The following is a 24,510-nucleotide window of genomic DNA, read 5'->3' on the forward strand; positions in this document are numbered from 1 at the left end:
ATTTTCTTTCTTATCAATACAATATCTATTACGATTGTGAGCATTGTATGCTTCTAATACACTATGGTTTCACCAGTATGGCCAACCATAAATAGGTTGTGATCATGAATTTCACTTCAGGATCTATCTTCCATTCATTTGTTCCCTAATATCTTCTTTCGTTTTGTCGTAAAATGATATTAGTTATCTATTTGGTATATTGCCCGGTGTAGCGGTCATGTTGTTCTTCAAATTCTTAAAAAAGCAATTAGTTAAATTAACTATCTACTGATGAAGTTGCTTCTATTGCTTCTTAAACTTTACCTTATGGGATTTGAATGGCAGCTTTGACACTCTGCGAAGCCAACCTAATAGCTTACAGTAAAGTTCGCGTATATTTTACAGATTTATTGTAGATGTTTTACGGATATATTTACTGTTGTGCTCTATTTTTAATACCTGTCTAATTAATTTTATAAACTCATAGTCACTACCACACTCCATAGTTTCGATGATCTGGCCATTATGTAATTTAAGGGTTTTGTTGAATATTTATTAATATATCTTTACTCAGAGTACACATCTCTAATCCAACTTGCGTCCAGATGTCCTTGAAAAACTTTTCAATTTTGAGCATATGATGTAATTGGTTCTTGGTTGCATCTATAGTTCTAATCTATACCATTTAGTTTAATCAATTATTCGTTATTCTGATTTTTAAATTAGGTCATATTTTGTGGAAATGAGATGGTGGGACAAGCGACTTATTGCAATGCAGAACCACAGTGGAATATTATTTGTTACTATATCTTTTGTAGTAATATGAAGGCAAATATTCGTATGTCAATTTAATATCAGGTGTTTCAAACATCTGATAATATTCGTCTCATCTTTTTAGAGTTATAAATGGACTAGAGATTGGAAAATACAGCATAATAGCCAAATCTGTCAGTATTAATTTTGCTTAGCGATGAAATGACAAAAACCTAATTATATCACTTGATCCGTCAATTATAAAACCAACATGAACATATGGGATGCAAATATGGGGTTGCGTTAAAACATCAAGCCGACTAGTAATCCAACGCAGCCAAACCAAAGTTCTACGATTAATTTCCAATGTTTATCACTACGCAACCAAGCAAGAGCTCCACGATGACCTCGAAATAAAATAGATATAACACATGAAATAAGGTTTCTAAATCACGGCAACGTGGCAGCAATACAGCTACTGCACAACACGCAAGAAAACAGAAGTTTAAACCGAACTAAACCACACTAACTTGTATAGTATATATAAGTGTAAAAAAAGAGTTTTGAAATATGAGTTCATTCCTGAGATACGGAATCAAATGTTTTCATAAAATCTATATAAGTTATGCTGTTTGTCGCATTTCTAGTGTAGCTTTTTTGTTGTATCATGATGATGTTGGTTTTGACAAGGTAATTATTTTATAAGTGTAAGTGTTGGTAAACATGTGCTATAATTGATGGATAGTTAGCTAGACTGACTATTTCAGTCAGTTTTAGCTTTACGGCATATGATGCCTTAGGTTTGGAATGTACTTTTTTGTCGAATGGTTCACAATATAGATCATATGTTTTGTTCTGTTGATGTAAAATAAAATATTTAGTCACAAGGTTTATATACAAACTAGTTTGAGCTCCATTCCAATTATAAAAAACTTGACTAACGCCAACGGTTTGTGTGTTGAGTATTTATAACGTCATCAATAGTGAATGATACTGTCATTGGTCATTTGTTCATAACTCAGGCAGGTATTTGGCTCTTCCTCTAATCACTCAGCATTATTTTTACGATTAAATGTTTTGAATTTATTGCCACGCTATATTCAACATCGGTCATCAACATAACATTCTCTTTTTATAGTTTTATGCTGAATGAGAATTTTCTTTAACTGCATCTAACTGAATTGTTTAGAGTTAAAGAAACAGATGATGACCATCATTTGCTTGTAGAAATATATCTCATCTAATACAGTTCTACATTAAGTGAAAAAAAAATGTCATGATTGATTTCATGAGTTTAAGAACAGTAATTTTCACGGCGAAGATAAGATAGGATATAGATATATCAGATGGCATGGAATATGGACAGATGGGTGTTTTCCTGTATAACCTCAAAACATAAAACATTATTAGGATGTGTTAATAGTCCTCTATCAAAAATGTTGGAAACTTAGTAGCTAGCTTTTGACAATATTAGGAATAAAACATAAGGCTCCTTTCTTCTACAATAAATATTTTATCTTATTTAGGCTTCTTATTTGAAACTTTCGGAGTGTGTAAAATATTTTAGTGATTAGTGTTAAATAATACGAAAAAAAACATAATTGCTTTTAAATCATTAAGTGTGCATATAGAGTCAAGTTTGATTTAAATTCCACACTATATATATTCTGTGATAGCAATTAATATATCGGGATAATGGGATTAATCTGCTGGATGCTCTGTCCCAAACTCTCAGGCTAATAAATTGACCATAATGAGGCGATATACTGTATGATAGATTAAGTAAATTAATGCTTAATTTGATGAGATTTTTTTTGATAACACCTTTATTATATATGCTTAGTATAATCTTAATTATAAATTAATTTATTACAATATTTCATATGTACTTGGATTATAATAACTTTATATAAAATTATAAAACTCAATTATAAAATTATATTAACTTAGGCTATAGTCTACACTAAAGGTATACACTTTATATAAGTTCGTATGGTTTGTTTCGTTTCATTCTTCTGATATCCTGCGCGTTATCCAGTAGTTGTATTCCTTCCACGTTAGTATGATTTAATAATCTTCTTTCATGTTTTAAGGCGAAATCTTGGATAATTTCGCAAATCCATTTGATTTCTAAGTCATCGTGCAGTTCTTCGTTGGTTACGAGCGATAGGCATTGGTAATTAATCAAAGAATTTTGTTTTGACAGCGTTGGATGACTAGTTGATTTGAATTTTTAGTGCAGCCCCATATTTGCACCCCATAGGTCCAAATTGGCTTTATGATTGTCTGATAAATTAATCTATTTGATTTTATATCAAGTTGAGAGTATCTTCAGACTAACCAGTATAATTGTTATTATTTGGTTGTTCTAATGTGCTTTGCTTTTTGTCTAACATGATGTTCTCAATTTAATCTACCGTCAAGATGGATGCTGAGGTATCTAGCCGGTTATGCTTGAGGAATCGGGCATCCATTGAGTGATATAATTAAGTTTTTATTATTTCGCCGCAATGTAAAATTAACATGAACAGATTTGGAGCTTGTAAGTTGAATTTTCCAATCTTTCGTTCATTTTTAGATTTTGGTGACTGCCACTTTTACTTTTTCTATTGCCCTAGGCAGAGATATGTGGTTTGCCATAACAATTGTGTCGTCAGCGAAGGTTCCAAGTAGTGTTTCTTTTGTTGTTGGAACGTCAGCAGTGTAGAGTAGAGATAGGAGAGCTCTTAAGACGCTACCTTGTGGAACTCCAGCCGAAATAGTTTTAAATGTCGAGAACGCCATTTCGTGCGAGATCCCAAATTTTCTTCTTAAAAGATATGATTCCAGCAATTGACAATAGTTATGCGGTAACAATTTGTTTATCTTGCGCATTAATTTCAAATGCCCAACGCGATCAACAGCTTGTGAGTCATCCAGGAATATTGCAGGGCAGTATTTCTTTTCCTCAAACGCTTTTTCAATAGCCGTAGTTACTCTGTGCCCTTGATGTTGAATGGTGATTTCGAAAACCAAAATGGAAATCTGGTATTGTTACAAAATTTGTAAGACGTTTAAATATTAGTTTCTCAAATACTTTTGATATTGCAGGTATCTGCGAAACAGGTCTGTAAGATTCGACTTGTTCTGCAGATTTGTCAGGTTCTTTGAGCATAATTATTTGTACCACCTTAAAACATTCCGGAACATGCTTCAGTCTAAACAGGCATTAAATATATATGTCAACATGATGATTGAATTCCGTGGCAGTTCTTACAATAATCCAGGTGAAATGTCATCTATTCCAGGTGCCTTTTTAGGATTGAGAATATCAATTTCAGTGGCAACTTCCAATGGAGATATTAGATTTAGATCTACATCGGGTTGATAAACAGGGGATGTATCCATTGTAGATTCTATATAATTAGGTTGAAATATGTTAGCTAAGTAATGTACAAACAATTCATCTTTTTTTATCGTTGCATCAAACCAATTCACTTCGGTCATTCTTAATTGGCGGTACTAGAATAATTGGTCCTTTAAATATTTGAGTTGCTTTCCATAGCGAATACAGATTACATTGCGAATACAGATTCCATAGCGAATACAGAACTTACAGATTTTTGAAAGAAATTCTGTTTATATTTCTTTTTTTTGATTTTTTGATTCGGGTGATTACTAATTCTATTAGAAGTAGTTTTATCTGCAGCATTTCTGGTTATGTGCCATACTCTTCTAGCTTTTCGCCTTTCTATTATTATTTCTATAATTTCGATGGAGTATATTTTGATGAGATAACATACATTTAGCAATAGAAGTATAATATATTTAATAATAGAGAGTTGAAGTTGAAACAAGTTTTTGTTTGTGAAATATCCATTGATATATCTCGAATTTTAAAATTGGAATATATACATGCCAACGAATTTCTGGTTCCATTATATTATTGGATAAAATGGAAAATGAATAAAATATTAATCATAGATAACACATCATTCAATAAGTATCGAATCTGATAAATAGATAGTTCCACTGTTGATAAACTTGTTATATACAATTTATAGATATTACTAGCCTTCAAACGATAAGTGTGAAAATCTGTCAAAATTGTCGAAAATGTTTTTCAGAACAAGGAAAGCCAAACTGAATTTGCAATAAGTATTTTTGTTGATTCTAACGTAGTCTCCATTTTTGTTAAAGTCCCAATTTAGAAATATTAGAATAAATATCGAGGAACATCTTGCCATGAGTTTCCTTATAGTTTCTATTATAGTTAAATAGAAAAAACTTAGTCAGTTTTTAATTGATCTGAATTATCAATATCCAAACGTCTATTTGCAGACGGAGAATAATTCTGAGATTCCTTTCTTAGAGCTTTTGGTTCAACGAGGGGATGTGTAAGCTATGATATCAGTTGTAAAAAGTAAGTTTACAGGAAACTCACACATACAAATAATATCTTCAGTCTACGTTACATCATTATTTATGCCAAACACCATCTGCCCTTTTCTTTCTTCTCTTTTTTCTAAAGATTTCTTAGAGAACACACTTAATCACAGCAGAATTATTCTTCCTCAAAATATATACAATTTGAGGAATACAAATAAGAATAACCTCCAAAGAAATACAACATATACTATAAGAAGAAGAATATAATGCAAGATTCATCAAACAGAAACCTTCCACATACTAAGTGGGTAGATCAAATTTATGAAATGCATAGAATCACTGAGTGGTTTTTTCGATACAAATACAATTTGATACAATTATTTTAGATAGACTGGTGTATATATTATTATAAATATTAATTTCTACTTAGAAAAGTAGTTATCGACGAATAGGGCTAATGGAACTTCCAGACATTATTTTTAGAAGAACACTATTTTTAAAAGCACATAATAAAATTAAGGAATATTTGGTATTTCATTTTGTATATCTAGACGAGACGTGGATATTTTTAAATGCAACACTGAGCACTTGGCATAACGCTAATAAAATGAGTGTAAATACAACAGTTGTTCAAGGAAAAATGTTAGAAATACGGAGAAAATGTTTAGTCATAATATTTTTTAATAATTCGCTGCAGATACACCGTTCTTCATGCTTACAATAGAAATGGTTTCCTTAAACAGAGTTAAGGTTTTCCTCCAAGTCTAAGGGAAACTACCACTAAAAAATGATGTATAACATGTTTTTGTTCTGTTTCAAAATCAGGTGTTAAAGAACTTCGAGATATCATCCCTTTTTGTAATGGAAAATATACCATACAATAACATACTGGTGGAAAAGAACAAGTGAATTGATAAAGACTGTAATTAAGGAATAGCCTGCAAAATATACATTACATTTTGACGATACCATGTTAAATAGTGAACTATTTCAATTTATTGCTCAGAAATATAAATGAAATGATTAAATGGATTTTATGTAATTTACCTTTTTAAAAATAAGCCCAAAAAAGATACAAAGTAGATCAGATAAATGAACAATATGATCACAAATTATTATGTCTTCCTCCCTATCATTGCATATTCAATCTAATAGTATTGATATGGGGAGTGACAAGGAATTATTATAGTAGATATGCATGTCGAGAAGGACATACAAGTAAGAACTGTTTTACATATATGGAAAGAAGCATTGTTTAAAATAACATATTGGGTTCGAATCAACTCCATTAAACATAGAAAAGAAAAAATTGACAAATAGTGGAATCAAAAACAAGTGTTAGACAGATTGGAAATCAATAGCTTAGTTATTCATTCAGAAAGTGAATTTATTTATCTGTTTTTTGTGCAGTGTTCTTCTCCATATTTTTTTATATATTGTTGAAATAATACTCTTATTTTTATGCTTCAAATTATCCTACGCCGCATTTGTGGTCCAGATGTTGAGTTTTCGACCCTTAACGTTTTATGGCATTTTGCATTTATTTTCTACTGTACTGACCTTTTTTTCCGATCGCACTTTCACTTTTTCACCAGTCTTTAAAATTTTATTGTTAGACTTTTTTTTAACGCCGCATTTGTGACACAGATTGTTGCACTTTTGTTTCTTTTCACTGACCGTCTCTCCGAGCACGTCTTCACACTACTCTGTGAAAGTCAAACGTCGACATTTAAGGTAAATAATATTAACATATATCGGTTCGAGATTAAAAATATTGATTAAATAAAATATTTTTATAGTGATCTTTTTGTCACTATAATTATTAAATACCTATAAATATAATATGTTAATTATATACGTTTTTGCGTATCACTTCATTTTATTATTTGTGAATGTAAAATCTCCCTTTAATAGACAATTTTATAAATTATAAATAAAATAAAATAAAAATAAAATTATAAATAAATTAGCTAATTTTAATTATGTCAGTATTTAAATCAAAATGGACCCAACATAGTATTTTAAGAAGAATTAACGATATTCTACGTTTCAAGGGTAAATTTTTCGCGACCAACTTCTGCGCCATTTAAACTAGTACACATTTACGGGAATAAGTATAATACGAAGTTTAAGGCAGTTTACGAAATTCGAAATCGCTATTAAAGCGGAATTAGCGTTTAAACTTACCGCATCTCCTCTGCAAGCGATTCTCTTCGTGCCATCCAGACCGCAGTCTGAAGTTAGCTCCAAGGCAGATTGTTCCGGAATATACAACACGGTGAGCGAAGGTAACTCGGTCAGGAGACATCCCCTCGGGCCTTGGGCCCACGTCGGGACTGCAAAAGGAAAATTGTACCTTAATAAAATGAAATTTATTGCGAGACGGAGTCGGTTGTTTCAAAGAGATGGACGTAAATTATTTTCTCTATCTCAATAATACTCGCGGTAACATTGTTTCAAGATATTGGATACCTTTTTACGGATCAACTTATGCAATTAACAGTACCATTTTCCATACCAAGAACTAGTGATCGTCCTGTGACCGAAATTAGATCACAATGTATTAAATTAATTATGTTTATCTCAGAGTAGAGTAAAGTAACTAATTTAAAAATTAAATGTTAAAACTTGTTTTCACAGTATTTTCAATATAAGATACAGAACATAAATTAGAATAGTGAATGTTTGTATATTAAAACGAAATATATGTAAATTAATTAACTTTCAATAATTTCCAAAGTATTAATAAGTATAATACATTATCCTTCTTTGAGTTTGGTTCCAATCTTCGTAGGGTGAAGACGTATTTTCAATACGCTCCAATCTCTAGAAAGAGACAGTTCTCAAAAACCAGTATTTTATTACGGTTAATTAATTGAGTGTTAAAAACGCATAACAGATGCGGCTATCCGTTTCTCAGTGGACCTAAAGTGTAGTGAATGCGTGTTTACGTGACCAGACAAAAAGACATTCATGACATGCGTTTCATTTTTATTAGCGTTTTAAAATTATTTTCCCTTATTTTACAACAGTCCCTTTGAAATTCATTTGTAGTATTTTTGGTCAAAAAATAGCGCAAAAAATAATACTTGAGTGAAAAAAAATGTATTTATTTAATTTTTTTTTATCTTTGGAAGTAAATAAAATAAAATATTAACAATCTAAAATGGCAAACCATAGCGGTTCAACCAAATCATCTGCACACTATGATTTAAGATTAGAACAATCAGCAATAACACAAACCCCACAAACAGAATGGACTACAGTCATTAACAAAAAACGCTTGAGAAGCTCAGAAGAAGAAATCGCGAGGAAACAAACAAGAATCAGCGACTACTGGTTACAAAAGCCCATAGAGACAAAAAACAGCTTCAGCATGAAGAGACAAAAAACACATCCATGACCTATTGAAAACCATTACTACGATTAAATTACTACACATTTAAAACAGTGAGCTATGAAACAATAAAAATCCAATTGTTCGAAGTGGAGCACTTTAAAGTTCTGTTAAAAGAATTAGATGAAAGAAATATCCAATACCATACATTCAGGCCAAAATCCGAGAGGACATTTAAATTCGTGTTAAAAGGATTACATCACGGGACGGACTTTAACACCATCAAAGTAGCAAAAAGGCCACGAGGTCGTAAATGTAAAAGCAATAAAGACAAATAAGTTACAACATATCTCTACTGGTGAACCAACATATTGGCCTTCAGACAGAAATAAAAAACCAGATACAATAGATTTCTGTATTACAAAAAATATTGATACAAAAAAGTGTCATGCAGAATCATGTTTCGACCTATCTTCTGATTATTCACCAATAATAGTAACAATTTCTTCAAAAATTTCCATCAAAGATAAACCCCCTTCTCTGTGCAATAATAGAACTAACTGGCCCTCATTTAGAGAAAATTTAGACCGAAACATCTCTCTTAAACTTACCGTTACAAACTGAAATGTATATAGAAATAGCAGTAATAAACCTTACAAAAAATATACAGGAGGCAGCATATTCCGCGACTCCTAACAGTGAAACATTTCCAAGAAAAAATACACATATATCATGTACATTACAGACAAAGATAGCAGAAAAAAGCAAAAACTGCAAAAAACTGGGTTCCATCTCTATATTCAAAGCTTAACATGGGCAGCAAATTATATCATAAACTAAACATACATACCATACCATAAACAATCGTTTGTTTTTTGAAATACAACAATCTATGGCTAAATATATTTTTCAATTCCCAGTAATTTTAACTTATGTTATATCGCATTGAAATATTTTCGTTATTGGTCTTTATCTGACATTGGGTTAGGATGGTTTAGTTACAGATTTGATAACTTATAATTGTCTTTGTAATCGAGATGAAATATATATTAATAATTTGTTTCATACTAGCTCAATAAAATGTAATGAGTTTCATAGTTTAAGAAAATATCATAATATTAGAGAGTGTTTTAGAGAAATTAACAATTTGTAACACGGTCTCTTTTTAAATTTTATTTCGTATTCTGTTATACTAATTAATCTGTGCAATATTGTCTATTGACATCCTATTCTCTTCTCTTCTATTATTCTTTTTCCAAAGTAATTGGCGACTAATATTTTATCGACATCCCAAAATACGGAGGTCATTACTTATCTAGTCAACTGTTTTTTGTTTTTGTCTACTCAGCTGGCTGCCATTCTGATTAGAATGCGTAGTATTGAATCCATGCTCCTGGTTCTAATTAATTATCCCATCTTATTGCGTTTAAACAGAGATAAATGACATATACATTTATTTCCTTTCTACAATAATTACAACGGTAATAGCGTTATTAAATCATTACAGTATACTATCTGATATCTATATTTATGGAATTATCCATAAATATGGTTTAGCAGTAGTTCTATTGGATTTTAAGTAAAAAGTAATTGCGGTATTTTCGTCGTTTTCCAAATAAGTTACTTTAAAGTCAGAAATATTTAGAAATACTTATTCAATGAAGCGAATTCATATTATAGCTCGTCTGAAAGGCAAAAAATCCATAGAACACTCTAGAGGGAAAGGTAGAATGATTTGTTTTCTGGTTAAAAATATATTAATATATATATATATATATATATATATATATATATATATATATATATATATATATATATATATATATATATATAAATATTTAATAACTGCACTTTTAATTGGACTATCCATTATAATACTTAATAAAATAACTGCGTAATTTATTGAGTAAATATGTAACACTAAAAAGGGAAAATTAAAATATTTTTAATAAAAAAATTCTGTTCAAGTCGGTTGAATTTTTTGATAATTTTTTTTTCAATATAATGACGAGAGTTTGAGAGAATATCCTTGTCTAGCAAATTCACCATTATAATTGTCTTGTATTTAAATATAATCCACCTGATGATTAAGTTTGAGCCTGAAGTGTATCCTTAATGCGAGGCACCGAAATTTTATTAATAAATTAGTGAAATAACTATAATAAAAGGAGTCTGAACCGGATATACCTCTGAATTAATTTTATTGATACGCTGTTAGGAAAAGCAGTAAACTCAAATTTCCAAAACACAGCCTTCTCTAATACATACTAAAAAAGTTCAAATGTCAATTTTTTTTACAGCTCTTTCACAACAGAATAAATGTGTGTTTGTTCAAAATAATATTGAACATGATGTTATATAAAGAATATTTTTATTTATGCTCCTATTCTAGAGGAAGTGGTACTTGCTATGTTAGGAGATCAAGTACAAGTTAGAGAAATACTTCTTCATTAATCAATATGAAAATGAAAACTTAATGAAATGAATAATAAGTAATATTAGTAGCTATATGAAATTATAATAATCACTACATAGTATAAAACAAACTCGCCTTTTCTGTCCCTATATCCCTATGTGAGCTTAAATCTTTAAAACTACGCAACGGATTTTGATGCGGTTTTTTTCAATAGATAGAGTGATTAAAGAGGAAGGTTTGTATGTATAATACATGCATAATATACTAAGGCAACATTGCTAATTTTAGAGGTTTCTAACGTGATGTCGTAAATTAACCTATTTTTTAGGCTTATTTAGCAATTAGCAAAAACGCTGCCTAACCCTACGAGTTAGATCAAATTAATGTACTACAGTATTGTATACCATAAAAAGGTCTACAAAAAAGTCCGCGATGGTATATGTTTATCTTTTAGGGATAACCCACATTAACCATTTTTATTGTTTACTTTTTACGTGAGAAAATGGCTTATTTACGAAGCTATTTTAAGCAATACGGCATTAATCCTTATCGAATTAAGTACCTTAAATACAGTGTGCAATTAATATAGATCAATATGGTTCCTTACAGCATGTAAATTAAACAAATATTTTCGGAGATATTACAAATTTAAAATTTGCGTTTAAAAATGTGTAATGTAATAAAAATTGTATGAATTTAGATATTCCAAAGATAGCAGGAAATCTTCATAGTAAGTATAGGGGAAGAGGAATTGTTTTACTCCAAATTTAATGCGTGCAGGCCAAGGGCAGTAATGAATGAACCAAAAATACTGGATCGATTTTAATCATGTTTTCATTGAGTGACATAGGCATATATATTTTATGCCCGTGCAAAGTCGGAGCGGGCCGCTATGTTTTTATATACAACGTTCATATTTTTTCTGTAGTGTATTTAATTTAGTATCAGCATTGCACCCGTGCGAAGCCGGGGCGGGTCGCTAGTAGACTATAACTCGAATCAAGTATAAGCAGCAAGGATCTAAAGACTGGTGTGATTCTGGGTCCTTGGATCTGAAGAATTTAGAGTCAAGTATATATTACTGGTAATTTTTGTTGGAATGTAAAAGGAATTTTATTTGTGGTTACTTCCAAACTTAATAACGTAACAGTTGACAGTCCGACAAAAAGGAACTTTCACCAACACTGTGATATTTTCGTTGTTTTTCCACATAATCACTCACCGTGATACTGAACCATACTTTTCACAATGCGGCATACAAAAACTAAAAGGTGAATCATTTTCCTATGTTTATTACTAAAATAATATGTACCGTTTAAGCGTTTTTAAAAGAATTTCAAATTATTGTAAGTAAGACTGGTAACATAATAAACAAAGCTGTGATAAGGAAGAAAATACGAATAATATTGAAATCCAACAAGATTATGGTACGGATATGTCATATAACTTTTTTCAACAACTTTAGTATTCTATTTATAGATTCCTGAAGAGATTTGAAACATTTACAATTCTGTAATGACTACAAAATAATCGAAAATCATCAGAAGAATTCAGCCCCAAGAGAAAAATTTGTATATGCGGAAATTTCACTATGAGATAGACATTATAATACCCTAAGTTAAGAATATTACCTTTATCTGGTAGCACAAAATTTATAAATTAATTCATCTGTCAAGGATAGAGATAAGGATTATATAAACAGGTATGAATTTGTATCTACTGCATGGTGTATGATTATGTTCTAGTAACTTAATTACGGTTTTGAAGGTAAAATAATTGTTGGTGAAATGTACCTTTTCAAATTATAAACTAAAACATAAACTTGCTGATAAGCACATTTGAGATATATTGTGAAAAAAATCAAGAAGTGTCTCCTTTCTAAAATGGCTACAATGAATTATATAAAATTTGTAGTAATACATTAGTGTATCTTTTAAATCGTTTTCTAATTACTATTTTTACTACTTGCAAAACTTTGATATACATTCTGATACAACAATAATATGTTGAAAATTAATGTCCCGACAATCTTTGGAAAACTTAATTTTTTATGTTGTTAATAATTATTTAATTGAGATATTAAACATCCTTCTTCTAATCGGTTGTGAAATAGTTTTTCATATTATTAGACAAAGTTTTGTGCTACAGAGGGTATCAATAAATGTAATTCCCTTCAATTGAATGAAAAATAAGGAAAACAATTCATATTTTTTAGATATTATGTTTTTTATGACTCGCTTTTGATAACTACTATTTGTATATGAGAGAAATTCAAGTTAAATACTATTTCAGATTTTGTAATAAGATTCTAAGGTTAAGAAAAATATTAAAAAAATTATTTTTCATGCCTTTTTATAACGTTTTTATATAATTTTATGTATTGTCATTAATTATTAATTGATATTAAATACATATTTATCATTCTAAAACAAACATCTTTGTGGTAATAATTAAATTTCAATGAAATAAACAGGGATATTTTCTCGAAACCAAAACCTATATCATTCATAATCCCGCCAATTTTTCCCACTCCGCGGCTGTTGGGACCACATTCTGCTCGTCGTCAAGCACTGAAAGTCATGCGGCGAACAATGTTACTAAGCAAAGTGCATGCGCACTACAACTTAGAACCAATTTTGAAACCTGTTCGGCTTGAATGTTCGCCGAATTCGGTTCTGCTCATGCGCATTTTCAATTTTCTCTGTAAATTCGTCCCGAAAGCTCAGGTCTGTACCCACTAGTACAGACGGCATTGATGATATGGAAGAATATTGAAATAAGTGTAATTAGTAAGAAAACTTTTATAACCATATTTATAGTATATTTGAACAAACTATGTTGAATATGAAATAGGTCCTTTCTCCATCATAATACGCCGAAAATGCTGCATTCAAATAAGTCCAACAATATTATATGTAACACTGTATAAAAATTCTGCTGCCGGTACAACATAAACAACATAATACGGAATCGAATAACGGAAATACAAATATTCTTATTTAAATAAGACAAAAATCTATTTATAGGCCCCGCATCAAACATTATCCGCGACGCCCGCAATATTGCGTCGCAAACAAAACACAGAAAACATTTTAAAACGATCAAAACCGAATCGTGAAGGTCTATATTATCTTATTCCGTCCCCCCTTTTGTCATTTATTAAATTGCTTATCTTGAAACGACCCGATACATTTCGTTTGCTTCCATTTTATCTTGTTTCTTAGCACAACATTTATCTGTTACGCTGATATTTTGATGTAGATGTATTGTCTTCCTCGCCAATGATCACTGGCATTGTTGAGTGCTTTTTATATTGGGCATAAAATTTACAGAAAATTTCTATACGTATATATTGTGAGTTGATAGGAAAGTGTTTACGCTCTCAATGTCATACTTTTGTAACAAATTTTGTAATTTAAAATCACTCTTTGGATTGTGTCTGTTTTTATATAATACACCTGGACTTTTAGGCTGTATATTATAATAATAATTGGCTTTTCCATATTTTTTGGTCCAGATTATTATGCATAGATAATGTATTAAGTAACAAGTTGAGATGGCCAAACTGCAGCGTTTTTCAATTATTTAATATGATTTAATAAATGTATTGGCTCATCGGGCGCAAATCCAAGTTATCTTTAGATAACAAGGTATTTCTGTATGAGCCTATACTCAAGCCTAATTGGTAATACCGAATCCAAATATGGGGTACGGCTAGCAAATATAATATATTCATCACTCAACGGTTCCAAAATAAAGTGTTGCATGTCATTGTTAAGTAATAGAACGCGATACTCCTCTACAACCCATAATTAGTATAATTAAACGCGTTTGTGTGAAGTACTTCGAAAGAGTGTCAGTGCATCCCAATGTACTCGCTAATCTATCTAAATATGCTAAATATGCAACGTGATAGTGAACTGGGAAAGGGACATATATAGGCCATAGATTAAGCTTTAGAATAGGACTAATTAATTTAGATAGTATTTTATACAGGAGATCACTTAAAGAAGTGGTTTTCTACATGCCATGTATGCCTATTGCCTATTTGGCAGATTGTGGAACCACCAAGACTATTAAAAAAATTAAACAAAAAACATATTTTTGACAAACTTTTCTCAAATTGATCAAAGAGTGAATTTTCGCTATCAAAAGCAAATATCGGTTATTTTCTAAAAACCTTTTAATTTTCATCTTGTCTTTACACCAACCCAAGATTCACTGCACAGAGTGAGAAGAACAGTCCTACCAGTGAATATGAATAATTTTCAACTTCCTCAAGACAAGGATGCTAAATATCTTGCTATATAACTGGACCGATGGATAACTTGGAAGAGGAACATACTTGTTAAACAAAAACAAATTGTGCTTGTCAGATGTAGTGGCTTGTCGGGAGCAAATCCACTAGAAGACAGCGTTTTGTTATACGAATCAATATTTAAGCTTATTTGGTCATATGCAATCCAACTTGGGGGTACTGCCAGCAAGTTTAGTTAAAGTGCATGCAAAGTCCAAGTGCATAAATGTACTGATCAAACTGATGAGTTAGTAGTAGTTAAAATAATATTGTAGATAGATAAATAGATTTAGGTAGGTAGTAAGCTAAAAGGTGTGTGTATAGTAGAATATAAAATACGTGTAGTAGAGAGGTTAAAAAAGTTTTTGATTATTTTTATTTAATTATTTCAACGTTTATTAGGTATATATTTTATATTAAAACGTTTCTTTGTGTTAAAAATCTAAGTCTAAGTATTTTTTACTTTTTAGTTATTTCCTTATTTATTTTCTGAAGTCGGTTCAATTTTTTTCTTAAAAATATTTTATTTTTCTCTTTTTTGTGTTAAATATTTACTCAACAAATTAAGCAGTTACTGTATTAATATTTAGGTATTACTATGGATGGCCCAAGTAAAAGTAGAGCTCATTTGAGGAAAAATTGGAATAAAGAAACAATGATTGAAAATAAGGAATGTTTTAGGCCCTGGGGTCAGCTAACTAGTCTAGGTGATTTGATAAATGTATCAATCAAACTAGAAATCAAATCAAGAAAAGGGTTGTTGCCTTGTTGGGAATCGAATTCATGACTTCAGCGTGTGAGCTCAACGTTCTAACCATTACAGCATTGCCTACAACGTTTCTACGACGTCTTATATGATATGGATAGTGCTTAAAAAGCAAACTGACTGATTTTTACACTGAACTACTTCCGATTTTTCAGTTCAGCAATAGCATTAAACTGATTTTCTGATTATCAGGAAAAAAAATAAGTTAAAATATTTTAGGTACCTTTGAAATTTGAGGTTTTCCCTCGATTTCGACCCATTCCCCCCATCAGATCCTAACTTAGTTCCAATGGTTTTCTCGAAATTGACCACCTCGGAAGTGCACTCTTTAGAATTAAAACAGAATTTTGAAAATCGGTTCATAATTGACGAGATCGGGACGAGATTAGATCGGGACGAGATTGAGAAATCGGCGAACATACCTTCAAAAATATTTAGAGCCGAACATAGAACCTCCTCCTTTTTTGAAGTCGGTTAAAAATCAGATATATGTGAGTCTATGGGCAGAGTTAATTTGATTACTCTGAGGTCGCAAGTGGCTTAATTGTCAGAACTTTGTTTCGTAAGATAAAAGAAAAAGTCTATAAGCTAAACTCTACTAAAACTCTTTCAAAGCGTGAGTTAGCGCTATCATAAGCCTTAGCTCTCAAATGATTTGCCGTCCCTAATTATAAGTGTTATCAAAATGATACAATTTCCTGTGAATCCCAAAGGAGGACATAATTCGCCATTATAAAAAATACGAAATTATGGTCTCTCCTAAATAAATCCATAGAAGAATAGCTAAATCCCCTGATTCCAATTTGAGTAGGGAACGTGATACTGAATACACATGAAAACTTTTAAAAATTCTTGGGCATTATTACCACCCTCATAATCGTTCATCATCGTAATCCTCAGTAAAATCGAATATCTAAATTGTGATCTGGCTAAATTCCAAGTAGAACTAATAGGCATCAGTCTATATCAAATAAAAAACTCTGTTGATTTCATAAGAAATATATGAAAGAACCAATTCAGAAGCAAACTTTATCCAAGACAAAAATTTCTAACATAAATTTTATAAATAAATATCTGGAGGCACTGGAACATTCCATCCTCTATGATCCAATATCTATTTAACTTTAATCAACAATTTTCAACATACAAATATCCAAATCACCATGCAGACCGAGATTAATTAATTAGATGCTTGAATATAGATGCTTGATTAGAAATATGTTATAAAACAAAATATCAATTAATAGATCAAATATTTTTATATTGTATGGGATAATATTTGCTGTTAACGCTTTGACTTTTTGTTGTATTTGGTTCTATGTTATATTTACTGTAATTTTCATGCTTTTTAGAAACTTTTTCCTCGCTTTGTCTTTATTATCTATTCTTTTTTTATTTACACTAATTCTCGCCACTACTATTTTCTCTTTTCATAACCGGACATAGTAATGAATATTGAATATAAAACATTTAATCTCAGGAAAGAAGAGAAAATACAAGACGACTTGTTTTAGTTTTAAAAGCTCTTTCATTATCCAGTTAGCTGAAATGTTAAATTGAAAAGTATACATTAATACTTTACAACTGTCAAACAACTTAACTGTTAAATTCGAGGGTTTTGACAACTTTTCTATATATAATAAAAGTTCTCCATTTATTATTATTGATTTATTCAGTGTACAAAATCAGATAATCATAGGAATTGACAGAAAATGTTCTTTCGAACCGATTCAGAATCCTAGTTTAATTGCTTGCCCGGAAAACAAAGAAAATTTTTTTGCGGTATATTATGAATGGTGATGAAAACTGTATCTACCCTAATCGTAAGTTAAAAAATCAGTGTATGGGTTAGTCGAAGAGAGACATCCACATTGACATTGAAGTGGAATACTCATGGCCACAATGTCTTGTTGTACATATAGTGTTAAGACCAAGCTGTAGGTATACAGATAAGTAGTATATAATGAGCTATGAGTATTAAGAAGTAAAGTCCAAGGGTGACTACCAAGCGAAAACCATAACTTGTTTTTGCAGTGGTTTAAAAATCATCCTTTAAAGGACTTGGAGGAACTCAGTTATTGTTATGGACACTGCACCATATTATAGTACACTGAAGAAGATCTCAAGAATATATCAAGGCTGCAATTAAGGAACTAAGAACTAAGGAATTAAGTTTTGCAGAAACCATGTTAAAGAATAAACTATTTGAAATTGTTACTTGGTAAATATAAATGAAATATTTAATTGCATTTTATGTAATTTACTTTTTTTAGAAATAAGTCTCAGAAAAGATACATGGTAGCTGAGTTTGATGAACGTTATGGGCATAGAGTATTACATCTTCCTCCCTTATTTAATCCAATTGAGTTGATATGTGCTATTGCAGAGAATTATTACAATAGATATTCAGGTCGAGAAGGATATTCAAACCAGAACTGTCTGGATTTATAGAAAGAAGCATTCTCGACAATAACACCTTCGGTTTGGATGCGCTCGATCAGATACATTGAAGAAGAAATTAACAAATGGTGGAATCTTGAGCAAGTTTTTGAGAGATTGGAAATAAACAGCTCAGTTATTCACTTTTCTAGTGATTGTGAATGTGACAGTAATTGAATTAAACCTTATGAATGTTGGTTAATGATTGAATGCTGACAATTACTAATACGGGTTGATGAAAGGGGAAACACCTAAAGGTTAGTAAATATACCTTAATTGTAAGAAATTTTATTACAGAGTCTGAAAGCTTTATGTGCATGTGTGCTATTATTCAGAATATACATGAACGTTTGGTTGAAATGTATGAGGAGAGAAATAATACCAACTGTTTTGCGGATATGGCAATTGCATTAACGTGGATACCCTGGTTAAATCAAGTTCTATCAAAACAAGATGCATACAGGTAGTAATAGAACGAATTAAGGAGAAAAAAATAGTAATATCAAAATGAAGTTACAAGGAAATATTGTATCGAAGGAAACAAGAACTAAGCGTAAAAGGTAAATATGCTCTCTAATGAAAGTAAAATTACTCAGATATACAATTGCTAATTAGGTGGATTAGACCTTCGGCGGATACTATTACATATATAAGCCCGCTGAGAACTGTACTATACTAGTGTGAAAAAAAGTTAAATGTAAATATAATAAAACAACTTTAATCTATAAGTTATAGTGGCTGTATAATTAATTGTAGTTTTAAGTAGTTTAATAATGATGTACTATAATGTTAAAATAAATTATATTATATAACATTTTTGTTTCATTATTTTTTTTTGGATTAGAATTTCGTTATATGTTAAAGTCAAAATGTACTAAAACTCAGAGTTGATTCGATAACATTACGTCGTTTTGACGTCATCAATTCAGATGACGTGGGTTCACTGCTGTTTCGAATAGACTATATACTTTTAATGCGTGGGAATTGAAAAATGTCGAATTGTAGCTTTGTAAATTCTCACAAAGTGAATTCACAGTCTATATTTAATATTATTTTTAATATTCACTCTTCAAATATTCTTATTTCCTCAGAAAGAAAGAACGATAAAAAATAACGATTTTAAAATGTATGAAGTTATACGGTCGAATGCATCGTATGTCAGCTTGCAAATTCACATTAATAACTAAGCTCACGTGTCAGTTTCATACATATCTCGCCGACAATTTGCCATCTACTTTACTATTTCATCTCGGGTTCCATCTCCCGAAGGATACTGGCTCAGTATCGTGAAGACACACGTGCACCGCATTCGGAGATGAACAACTTCTTGACAAAAAATATACGGCTCCTCCGAAATAAACCGCAAATATGGAATTTGGTGTATTTTTCTAGTTTAATTTACTTGTACTAGAATTATTAGCAAATCCAGGTTGTTTGTTCAGGGTACTCAAAATACATATACAATTTTGTTTCAATTTATTTTTAGTTGCCACTATTTCATGCCAGTTACGTCGAAATTCATTGTTACAGGGTGTCTGCGTGAAAGTTTATTCACAACACGAAAGTATTGTAATAAATTATGTAGTACCGTTATAAACTAATTTCTCTTTCGTTGGATTCTCCAAGTGTGTTGCGATGCACATTTAATTATTTATATTTGGGGCAGTTGTGTAAATTTAAGTTTATGTTAATAATAGTAATATTTCGGATGGACAGTTAACGGGTTTTATTTATTAGAACTTTAACTGATATTCCTAATATTCAACATATGACATGGGAAAAAAATTATGGCTTGATAGAAAATATAACATCGCATTGTATTTAATATCTGGGGAAATTACCCAACCAAAAAAGGTACCCAGTAAAGGGAATATACGTATGCAACAAAGAGGAATCCCATCGGCTCGTTGTCGAGTGTTTCGGAAAATGGAGGTTCATGTACTGAGGCTAGTCGAAACGTGTGAGAAGTTAGACCTGGTAGATGACTTCTTATGACGCCTATAATCATAAATATCAAAAAGAACCGAAATAGTGGAATTTTCGGGAATTCCTTAAGAGTACGAAATGCACATATTTTGTCAGCGTGAGAAATTTCTGGCTGCAGGAGTGTTTCCCACCCCGATATTCTCAGTGAATCGGGGTACAGAAAAAGTTTCTCGGAACAGCCTTGTCCACCACCACCAAAAAACCTAGAGAGGAGCTTCAGCGATAATACTGTACTTCGATAACGAGAGGACAGTATTTTGCATCAACACTGAGGGAAAGAGTTCAAAATGAGAAGAAAAAAGTATTGTTGAAAACTGAGAAGAAGGATTGAATTGATCGAAGAAAGTATTGAGTTGAATTGACTGAAGAACATATTGAGTTGAATTGATTGAAGAAGGCATTGACTTGATGGAAGAAAGTATTGAATTGATTGATGAAGGTATTGAATTGACTGAAGAGTTGAATTGAGTGAAGAAAGTATTTGCATCAACACCGAGAGAAACAGTTGAAATGAGAAGAAGAAAGTGTTGTTGAGAATTGAGAAGAAGAAAGTATTGAATTAATTGAAAAAGTATTGAGTTGATTAGATTTAAGAAAGGATTGAAATGAGTATTGATTGAAGAAAACATAAAAAGAAATAAGAATTATTAAAGCTTGTTGTTAATTATTATATTGTTAGAAGAATTGAGAGCAGTATAGTTAGAAGAATTGAAAAGACTTATGTTAACTGTATCCAACAGCAACCAGTAGAATTCCTGTCTATATTAGCCAAAACCAGGCTTTCGTTATCAGTAAGTATATTCTATCTGAATCATAATCCTTTTCCCATTTAATAATATATTTAAATGTATATAAATATATATGTATTATTAATTAATCAACTCGCTTTTGGGTCTTCATTTACTCAAAGAAGAGAGAAAATAAATTGTGTTTAAATTACAACCTTGTTTTCTCTCCCACATCTCAACAAAGTGTCTATGACCATTGTGTTAAGTTTTGACTTTATGTTAACTCGTTTTGTCACATTCTTAGAATGTCAAACAAACGTAGAGTCATTTTGGAGCTATTTTGTAGAGGAAAATGCCAATGTGAAATTGTTTGTTTGAACACTTCTGCTAACCGCAGCAAGATTATCAAGAACTTAGTACATTGGAACTCGAGAATTTCTATGTGAAAAGTCGTTCGAATAGATAAAAATGAGCTCAAGCTCAAAGCATATAAACTCCAAAAAAGTCAGCTTTTCACAGATGAGAACAAGCGAGTACGGCTCGAGAAATGTCGCCAACTCAAGCTTGACAGGAACTGGTACGCTGAGGCTTCCGGCACGGTGGCCACTTTTGAGGGCCACTAAATTCCGCAGTTCGTCACGGTCTGCGGTGGAATTTGCGCAAGCAGCAAAACCCTCGTTTTTGTGGATCAATGTGACTTCTCGAAACTGCCATACTTTCTTGGGATCAGTAGCACTTTGGCGATGAGAACTGGACGTTCCAATACGACTCCGCTCCAGCCTATAAGACAAAAGCTACCAAAACTGATGCTGAACCCATTTTCCGAATATCACATCAGCAGAATGGCCTCTACAATTGCCAGGTCTCAATCTAATTTTCAATCAATTTGAATGGCCAAGCCCTGTGCTACGTCACCAAAGTATGGAATCATTTCGTCCAGAATAGAACCAATTTTCGCCAGAAGACTTGCTGCCTATTGCGCATTAAAATTTCAAGTCCTTTTTAAACCTGTATATCGCCCCGGAGGAGGCCTTTTTAGGAGGATACCGGCTCAGTATATTATTATTAAAGGTCCATGTTCTTGTTATTAATTGTTGTTTTGCAAAATTTATATGTTTTAATAACATTGTCACTTAAAATGTTTCATGTCTTTTTATAGGGGCACCCTGTAAATAATGTTGAAAATGTATTATTAAGAATATAACAAACAATAGGTAGGTTAACAATGGTAGCCGGAATATAATATAATATACAATTTTTGCGGTATTAGATTACAAAGGTTTAGATTAGTGTTAGATATCTGTGAGGTTAACATATTTAAACGTATTCAAATAAATCACAAGATTTAGGTACTCAAGTTGTATTCAGAGACTCGATACCTGACTTTCAGGATAATTTACTGTCTGTGAAATATAAAGGGTTGCGGCTATGACCTGAAAGATCGTCTAGACGCTCCCAATATATGTTTATGTGGCAATTTTTTATTTTTTTTTAAATTCACATCCAACCAATTAAAATACAATGTACTTCTCCTTTTACAAGAAACGGAAAATTATTTCAAGCATATATTTTAAAGCAAAAATCAATCTTGGGAGTACCTCGAAACATGCAACATCTAATAGCCCTACTGCAAAATTATATTCAATTAAAACAACAAAAAAAACGTTAATTAAGTAATCATTGTCATAAATTCATAGCTCAGTGTCTTCTCAATCGATATCTATTGATGCTACAGGACTAAATTTATCTACAGTTGGCGGTCGACCTCGGAATATTTTAGTTTCCTATTTTTTAGATCGTTTTCTATGATTGAGATCCATGTTTTCTCTGGAGTTCGTTCACTTTTCATTCGACAGACATGTCCAAGCCCTGGTAATCTGCATCTCTTAATTTGCTCCTCAATTGTGCACTGATTATCGTATCTTGGAGCCTACGGAAGGATAGTCCAGTTCAGAGGAGGCGGATTTCAGTCTTGGTTGTAATATTTCCTCTCTTCCCTCTTCCTCATGCATCATCGTAAAGCTTGAAGGTTCAAATAGAATGAACTCTTCCCACAGGATTCTGCTCTAGTACAGAGGCAAGCTTTTACATCATCAACAATCACATCTCATTCTCACAAGATGGTTTTTTCTTTGCATTTTTGATCAGGTGATAATGTAGTCTTAATATGGAAGAGTACTGCTTAATCAACATGCATTTCGTAATTGTAATTTAGATAGTAATCATTTCGATAATCTTTAATTTCGTCTACATCGATAATTGAATTGAAGTATCGAAACCTTTCAGCCCACATTAGAATCTCAAAATAATTAGAAACTTGAGCATTAGAAATTATAACATGTGTGCTTAACACATTTTTTGTAGCAGACGAATCTGTGTCTTCAACTTCATACAGATAGGAAGGAGTTAGTATAACACCAAAAATATTAAGAAATAAGTGTATATGTGGTGTTATTACAAGCAAGAATTGTTAAATACCTTATCACTAGATTCTGATTTTGTTATTGTTATGTTATCTAAATGTTATTTAATGGTACCAGGAATCTATTTTAATTATTTAATGAATGAAGCTATTTCTTGCTTTTTAATTAATTACTAAAATTGTGTACCACGCCTAATTTAACAAAAATTCTCATCGTATTTTATTTCAACAAGTGTTAATATTTTTAACAAAATCAATTATTTGGAGCACCTTTAACAGAACATTGTAATAAAAAAATTGCAATTAACTGTTGGGCGGATTAGAAAAGTTAATATAATTCAAAGGGGCATTTTATATTTATTTTTATAATAAACGTAAAAATGGATTTTTTTTTTGAAAAACGTTAAAGGAAGGGGATATGATTTAGAAATAATATATTTAATAGATTAAGATATTTTTTTAAATTTCGCTCTATAAATATTCTGGCTTGGTGCGCCCTCTGGTGGCTCAGATGTACAATTCGTGACATTGAGTCTAATATTGATAATTGTTTTCAGACAACGCTATATTACTCGTGTCATTTCTTTTTGTAAAATGGTATGAACTGAACATTCTATGTATTACTACAAGTATAAATATTTCATAAAAAATGATTAGAAAATTTTATTCTCCTGCTAGCATAATATCAAAATTCCTTCCTCTAAAATAACAAAGATTACTTAATCGTTACTTTAGATAAATATATAGAAAAGTAATAATAAGAACATAGTAAGTAAATATGAATATATGGAAATAGGAAATATAAGTAACATTAAAAAAGTTATTAAATCGAAACGTATTATTATTAACAATACATTCTTATTAAATAATGTACTATGAAATAATGGTTGTCTTTTAATTAGAAACATAAATGGTACTAATACATAATTCCGATGTTCTATGTCAGTTGAATAATAATAATACTTCATAAAATACACTTCGAAATACAGAAACACAAAAGCTTCGCAATTATCTTCAAG

At 31.1% G+C, this 24,510-nt stretch overlaps 1 protein-coding gene across 1 annotated transcript in view; it reads right to left on the minus strand.

The window, feature by feature from the left end:
* The window catches only part of LOC143202112 (uncharacterized), a 506,901-nt gene that overhangs the window by 52,112 nt on the left and 430,279 nt on the right, over nucleotides 1–24,510 (minus strand). Inside the window, exon 5 of the mRNA XM_076413396.1 lies at nucleotides 7,288–7,436. Within this exon, the coding sequence (XP_076269511.1) occupies nucleotides 7,288–7,436 (149 nt within the window). The remainder of the gene's footprint in view (nucleotides 1–7,287; nucleotides 7,437–24,510) is intronic.

This window comes from Rhynchophorus ferrugineus, unplaced genomic scaffold (genome assembly GCF_030347505.1).
Source record: "Rhynchophorus ferrugineus isolate W39M unplaced genomic scaffold, kcgeb_rfMv2 rfM9, whole genome shotgun sequence".
Lineage (NCBI taxonomy): Eukaryota > Metazoa > Arthropoda > Insecta > Coleoptera > Curculionidae > Rhynchophorus > Rhynchophorus ferrugineus.